This window comes from Notothenia coriiceps, unplaced genomic scaffold (genome assembly GCF_000735185.1).
Source record: "Notothenia coriiceps isolate Sejong01 unplaced genomic scaffold, NC01 NC01_scaffold00017067, whole genome shotgun sequence".
In the NCBI taxonomy this organism is placed as follows: domain Eukaryota; kingdom Metazoa; phylum Chordata; class Actinopteri; order Perciformes; family Nototheniidae; genus Notothenia; species Notothenia coriiceps.
The window spans coordinates 697,265-704,584 of record NW_011349768.1 but is presented as its reverse complement, the minus strand read 5'-3'; the positions used below and the strand labels follow the sequence as shown (position 1 = coordinate 704,584).

At 43.9% G+C, this 7,320-nt stretch overlaps 1 protein-coding gene across 1 annotated transcript; it reads right to left on the bottom strand.

The window, feature by feature from the left end:
* Window positions 1–881: 881 nt before the first annotated feature.
* Window positions 882–6,244, bottom strand: LOC104950043 (tyrosine-protein kinase Fyn-like). The gene is made up of 4 exons (XM_010776483.1): window positions 6,123–6,244; window positions 4,619–4,722; window positions 4,370–4,519; window positions 882–1,362 (listed from the first exon to the last, which is right to left on the bottom strand). Exons 1-4 carry the CDS (start codon window positions 6,242–6,244, stop codon window positions 1,106–1,108), a joined length of 633 nt encoding a protein of 210 aa, XP_010774785.1. The 3' UTR covers window positions 882–1,105.
* Window positions 6,245–7,320: the final 1,076 nt, after the last annotated feature.

The following is a 7,320-nucleotide window of genomic DNA, read 5'->3' as shown; positions in this document are numbered from 1 at the left end:
GTGTGCCTTGGCACCTGTGAGGAGCCCTACACTGTTGAGCCGGAGTATGATGAGAATGCACAGCCTTGTGTTCTGAAAATGGCCAATTATACTCGACTTCATTACCTAAACATGAGTAAATGATTTACATTTGAGGTAAATAAGTAAATAAATAGTGATATTATTTGGTGCATTTTAAAAACTTTTGCATTCAAAAAGAATGACTGTGAATTTGCATTTTATTACTGAACAGTTTCCAACTCCACACTGCTCCTCTCCCTTCAGATACAGAGAGCCAGCTGACAGCTAGTTTAGAGTTTGACTCACAATCAATGTTAGGAGCTCATTCCTGCAGATAGCCCGATCATTTATTTAGCTACTCCCAAAGTCTTTTTATATTCCTTTGTTTCCTTGATTTTTTATTTTTTTTAAATCTATAATAATTGTAAACCTTTATTTAAACTTAACCATTTTGGAGTGTCGTACTGCACGTAAGGCTGTACTCGATTCATTACTGGTGTATTTCCAAAGTCTTGGTTATGGATTATGTTTTACAAGAGACACTCAAACCTTGCAGGGGTGCTGGAGAGGAATGAGATTACTGTTCCTTTCACTCCCAGGAGCAAACTCAATTGCAATTCTTGGCACATTACAGAGTGCAGGTAAAAGGATAAAAGAAAATCTTCACATTTATTCTCAGGGTGGCCCGGGGTGTACTTATTTGGGGAAATTTTCTTACCGTAAAACACATCAGCAAAACATCCCGTGCCCAGCTTTATTTCCATCACAAGAGTGTCTCTGCTGATCTCCCAGGCATCATGACTCAAGCCCACAGTGTCAGGGATGTGGTTCACACACACGTCCGTTAAATTAAAGCACAAACCATCCGCACACTCTACATGGGGAGGGAAGGGAAGGCACACAGGGTTAACTACTGGGGAGGGGGGCATGCAGAGAGGGACATGGAAGGGAGCCATCTTCAGACTGTGAAGCAGAGCCTCCTGACACACTGGATGTTTTTCATTTTGGAAGGGAGGGGTCAGAAACAGAAGAATTTTCCTGGAAAAAGACCCAAAGAGAGAATTGTCTAAATGTCCTGCCCCATTTTCTCCTTTGATCCCCTCCCTTAGAGGCCAGATTGTTGGCTTGTGTCTGGTGTCTCTGCTGGCTCAGTGTGGCCCCCTCCATGTGGCCTCTTCTTCCAGAGGCGATCCGTACCCATCCAGACCTCCCCAAACTGCCCGTTCCCAAGACGCTTGATGAGCTGCAGCGAGTCGCGCGGGATCTCCCACACGTCCTTAGTTTTAACGGACAGGTCTGCGAGGCGGGGCATCCCCTTGTGGCAGGGGACCACCAAGCGGCAGCAGAGCCCGGCGGCCCGGTCTGCACGGAGCACAGCGAGGCAACAGGAGGACAGAAAGACACGTACAGAGAGTTAGCAGAGAGGGGGGGGGGGAGGGGGGGGCTCAAAGCAACACACTAGGGTCAGGGCTCCAGCAGGCATCAGTCTGACGTTTCGACACCTCAAAACTACACCTACAAGAGCTTATAACCAGGCGTCAGGGGGCTGTGTGTGTGCCCAGATGAAGTTTTCATGACCTTGTGGACTTTGGGCCTGGACATGGACAAATGTCTGATGGGAAGCCTGCGGTACAAACTGGGAGCATGGACATCTGAAGTGAGCTAAGCATCCTTGAGTTGCATTTACAGGAACTAGGATCAGGCACTTTTGGATCGTTTGGATAATTTACTTTTGGACATGTTGAGGATGAATGTCATTCAATCATATCCACTTATAATATATTCTTCTGTTAGAGTAATGTATGAAGGTGACCCTGATATGATCAATCTGTATCCTTGTGTTTAATGAAATCTGCTGAAGCCTTCTCTCTTTGTGTTTGTGGATATGTGTATCATGGTATGCCTCACTTTGGTTCTTGTTCTTGTTAATGCCGGACAGAACAGGGTAGGGGATATATGTGGCCACTTCAATAAACCAATGAAGCCAGATGTAGCTTTGCTATTGTGTTTTATTGATAAATGGAAGTAAACAAATATAACTTTTCTCCCGTAAACTTGGTCTCTAAGTAATCTGAATGAATATACAGTAAACTGCAGATGAAGCTGGAGAGCCTGAGCAGCAATCTGGGTGTTGGTTAGAGAAATAGCAAGGCTCTGTGGCTAATGCCATCTACGACTCGCGTACACACTTTACGATAATGGCAGTCATTTCTATAAAGGGAGAGTTTGAAATGTGCATGTAGAGTTGTGGTTAAACAAAAGGTGGAGCACGTGGGAGGCATTAAGGAGCAGCTTGTTGGCAGAGTGCTGCTCCAGATGCTCCATGTCGATCCTCGGCTGTGTGCTCCTCACTTTATCTGATCTGCGTACTGAACTGAAACAGCTTTGACTCTGGAGGAAGCGCTCATGTTTGCTTGTGATTGATTAAGCCAGTGGATTAGGGGAGAGTTTCCGTTTGTGCCTTCATGCTGATATCTAGTGAGACCATCCTCCCCTTTAATAATGCAGGGACAAAGTGACCCCCCCCTCCAGTGGTAAGCCCTGGGGTTGTTTGCACGAGGCAGTAAAGACCAGATAAAGGCTGTCTCTCCTGTGGGGGGGTTCAACAAGCAGCTCCACCATCAGAGCCCATCTGGCTGCTCACTCGCAGCTGAGTGTTCATTCTGCTGTCATAAAAGCTGTCACTATGTGGACCCTATCCTCACACCACAAATCAAAACAGCAGCTTTTTCATAGAAAGGCATGGCAGCTTCAAATATGAATTCTGTGCCCTCAGTTTTGACCTCATCCATTACTCACAGGCTGTTGGATTTGATTTGAAAGCTCTTTGTGAGGGAACTTGCTGAACAAGATGTTGTCTTATATTCATTTAGTAGCCACGAGCAGCAGCTACACGTCTCCTAAGTGTGCTCCACAGGAAGCCACGGTGCCTTTCACAATAGAACACTCATGGTAAGCCAAATCATTACTTTATACAAAAATGAGATGGTAAGTCAAATATGTTATCTTGATTCTGAAAACATCTTCATTTCACATTTTAATTTAATTTTAATGTTTTTTTTAACGTTGCTATCTCAAAATTAGAACAAACTGGGGGGGACTGTTTTTCTCTTCTCAAACGTTACGTACTCTCCCTTTAAATGTGATGTGCATCCAGATGGGCAGTGAACTGGGTCCCCTCACCTGATGTCTTTGTACACATGAGGAGAGAGGAAAGCACAAAGCAATACAAGCACAAGCCCTGAAAAGAGTCTCGGTTAGTTGAAGACATGACGTCAGCTCCATATGTCGTCTATAAAGGTGATAAATGCACCGTAATGTAGAAGGCTAGGGATAATGTGACATGTGACAAACACACAGAGAATCCATGGTGTTGATTTTAGAGTGTAAATATCAATATGTCAATGTGCCAATTAGAGCATGACAGGAAACATATCCTTTCTCAGTGAGAAGACACAGAGGAAGAGGGGGATACACAGAGGAAGAGGGGGAACAAAGTGAAGAAAGAGGAGAGACACCGATAACATGAGGACAACTGAAAACAATAACCCTAAGTCTCATCCTGTAAATATACATATCCAATGTGTGTGTCAGGGAGTCCCAGTTAGCATCTGGAGGAGGAGCTAACTGGGACTGCCTTTGCTTCAGAAGTTGCGTTTCCGGTGGAACAAAGCAGTCGTTATGTTTCTTCTTCACTGCTCTAAGAACTGAGGCAACACATGACTTTGGTTCATAATGAATAAAGAAGCGTGCACGGTAGAAGGTGGACATAATGTGACATATCTTAGTTTTTGTATTTCTTTCTGGTGCCTCATGGTAACAACCATCTGTCATGGCTGCATGTGATCATGTGATCATGTGATCAGATGCAGCCACAGCGGCACGGTGTCTGCTTAATGCTTTCTGGATCAATTCAAGGAGAAGGACAGCAGACTTTGACGTTGCTGTATGGACTGATACAAACGGGGCCACTGTACTAATGCTCCGTCTCCATCATAACTTAGGTCTCCATGGCAACATCTGTCTGTTTCCTCTCTTAAATGGAGTGTTGGCTATACACTTTAATCTCTCAATGCTGCAGGTTAGAAGCTGCACAAGGCCACAACAAATATAGGCTTTGTGCTCAAAGGTAGGTTCTTGAAGTAAGTCAAATACATGAACCGGAATATGTCCCTGCAATAACCAGAATAAATACATTTAGCAGAAAACATCCATAAATAAAAAGGTAACACACTGAAATGAATCAAAAAAAGTCATAAAAAAACTTGATTACATGAATACTAGTACTGTATTATGTGGTGTTGCTTAGTGAGAAGTGGTCAAATCAACACAGGGTTAGTGGCAGTGTGGATGTCTGACAGTGATGTACCTGAGTAGTGCTGCACCAGCTGCTGCAGAGTGTCAAACTGAGCCCTGGTGGTGATGTAGTAACCGCCACTGTCCAGCTTTCGGATCTTATAATGCTTGACATGGTCCCCTTTCACATCGTCCCAGTCCCGTATGGACAGAGAGAAGGCACCTGGGGGGGACAGTTCATAGACTCAACATCAGGAACCTGACTCTGATTTCAATCAGGGAATGTCTGAGTGACGCAGGTTGATAGTGTCAGTGGGCTCACCCTTTGTGGTTTCACTCTCCCGGATCAGATAGGTTCCTCGAGGGTTGCCAGTGGACAGCAGCTGCCTCTCTGCATCCTTACGGCCCAATTTACCAAAGTACCAGCTGCAATGAGAGGAGAAACCATGGTAACCCAACAGCAGATTGGTAAGAAGTAGAATTGACTGCAGAAACGTCATCTTGCTCCAGTCTTAGTTTTGTTTATTTCTCACATAAGGCAAGTTAAAGACTTTCATTGGGTCAGTGTGAGATCCAGATAATCGTAGGAGATGTTTCCTGAGAACTCATTAACAACCCCTGAATAAGGCCCCCACTGATCCAGGCACAATGTCACAATATCATGTCAAGTTACATTGTCTCTTTCATTCAAAGAGCTCTGACAAGTTTTGGATTTTGAGTGCAATAAAAAGTGATCCTGAACACGGGAAATGTTATTGTGAATCACCCCAAGCAGAGTGTCTTCTCCTTTGTAATCTTTAAAGCCAATATTTAGCATTTTGGCTGATACAAATGCTGATTACAATAGATCAGTGAAAGGCCAATATCAAGGAAGTAGACATACAATTTACTTCTACATCTCAGCTGTAAATATTGCACTTTTCACCACACACACACACACACACACACACACACACACACACACACACACACACACACACACACACACACACACACACACACACACTACATATGTCTGACTTACTTTAGATTTGTTTCACCTTCAGCTTTAATGATAGAATACAAAGAGGGAACATTCTACTGCAGCTTATGTTCGCTGATAATACTNATATTGCTGCTTGCACAGATTTCCCGTGTTCCAGTTTAAAACCTTCTCCTCGCACCAGGGGCGGACTGGGACTAAAATTCAGCCCTGGAAACTGACCCAGTCCGGTCACATGAAATGTCAAATTTTTAGAAATCCGCTGTTTATTATTTAAAGTTTTACGTCCGATTCACTCCTTTGTTCCTCTCTGTACACAGCTCCAGTTTGGGCATTGGCCTGTCATCAGATTTCATTTTTAGTTGCTGCTGTAGCGGAAGTGTAGTCAAAAAAATGTTGGTGAAATACTCCAAATCTCCTCCATAATTGCACTTGCTTCAGTTGCTTGCTACTTTTTAAGGGCGGTGATGACAGTTACAGTACGAACTGAAGTTGATGCGATTTGATTGGATTGTGAGGCATGACGTGAGCCTCATCTGATTGGTCAATCCCTCAATTTATTTCCACCAAGGGAAGCCAATGTCGGCTAGCCTCCTCTCGCAACAGAGAGTGCAATCTACTGTTTCATCATAACATCTAGAGGGGCGCTGTTTCACTCTTTGTAAAATACTCAATGAGAATGGGGGAGAGATGGGCTGGCAGAATAATTACCGAAACTAAACAAAGTGTTTTTATTTATTTATTAAAATTATAACTACAATCCAAAAAAACAGGCTTCCCTTGGCCTCCAGGAGAAAACGCCACTGAGTTCAAGGGATAATTCTCACCCACCTCTTGCTCTTGCCCTGCACTTGTATGTGCCAGTTGAGCTGGTTCTTCCAGCAGGTCAACTCTGTCCCTCATCATGAACGCAGCAGGAGGCTGGCTGTATATCTGAACTCGCGCCCTCATCATTCTCTTCATCATCTTGCACTTGTTCTAAGCTGCTGCTGATAGAGTTTAGCAGCGCTGCTGCCAAAAAGGTCTGTCAATTTGCGACATGTATATGCTTCACCTGCGAGTGACTTCACCTTTTCTTCTCTTGCCTTCTCGGCCCCACCTTTTTCTTTTCGTTTTCTTTGATTTGTATCCATGTTTTTTCATTCTCCCTGTCTGCCGCGGCGTCTAATCCCTTCTCTTTGTGTGTCCGGTCTTTTTTCTTCTTCGAGTGTGATTATTTGACAGATAAGAACCACACAACTGCATTAGCGGCCACTGTCGCCCTCTGTCGGCCGTCAGCGCAATTTAAATGATGACGTTAAACTATATATTTTTTTAAAGGGCCGGCCGGCCGTCCACGGCCCTTGGCGACCGGCCGTTCTGTGGTTCTCCAGATTCTACAGATGGCCAGTCCGCCCCTGCCAGTGAGCCAGCTCACAGTGTCCCACTCCTCGCAGCAGCAGAGTGTGTGAGGAAGTCCGCGGATTGGTCCAAAGGTAAAGGCTCCGCGGACGTAACGTCACTATACCCGAAATACGTCACTATACCCAAGAAGTAAACAATGTAAAAAGAGAAATGTCCAACGAGGCGTTCTGGGGCAGCATAGACAGGTCTTCTCTGTGTTAGAGTTTTACTCTCTACAGGGTGTACTTTGAGGGTTTGTGACTCTGCAGACCGTTTACATGCAGAACAACCTTCATAACACAAGGGGACGGGTAAGAACCAGAAAAGCATGACATGTGACCTTTAAACAGGCCGGCCTACCAATATAATATAATATATATTTGCTACTACCTCTGCTTTTACCACTATTTATTTATTTATTCATTTATGTCTGTATTTTTTTTACTGCAGTGAGAGTTGCCAAAGACATTTCGTTGTACTTTGTATGATGACAGTACAAATATATTCTATTCTATAAGATGTATAATATAAACATTGAATATCTATGGCTCAAGAATATATTGAATATTTTCTGAACAGTTTCCTTTAGAAATAAGATTTAAAGTGACAGCGTTGCATGGTGTGTGTTTTCAAGATGGAGGAGAACGGTAAGTAGTTGG

Excerpts from the sequence above, each read along its gene's own strand:
- LOC104950043 (XM_010776483.1), bottom strand. The coding sequence starts at position 6,244 with ATGATGAAGAGAATGATGAGGGCGCGAGTTCAGATATACAGCCAGCCT. Across the intron at positions 4,723-6,122 it reads CTGGCACATACAAGTGCAGG|CTGGTACTTTGGTAAATTGG; the intron begins GCAAGAGCAAGA and ends CTCTCATTGCAG. Across the intron at positions 4,520-4,618 it reads GGAGAGTGAAACCACAAAGG|GTGCCTTCTCTCTGTCCATA; the intron begins GTGAGCCCACTG and ends TGTCCCCCCCAG.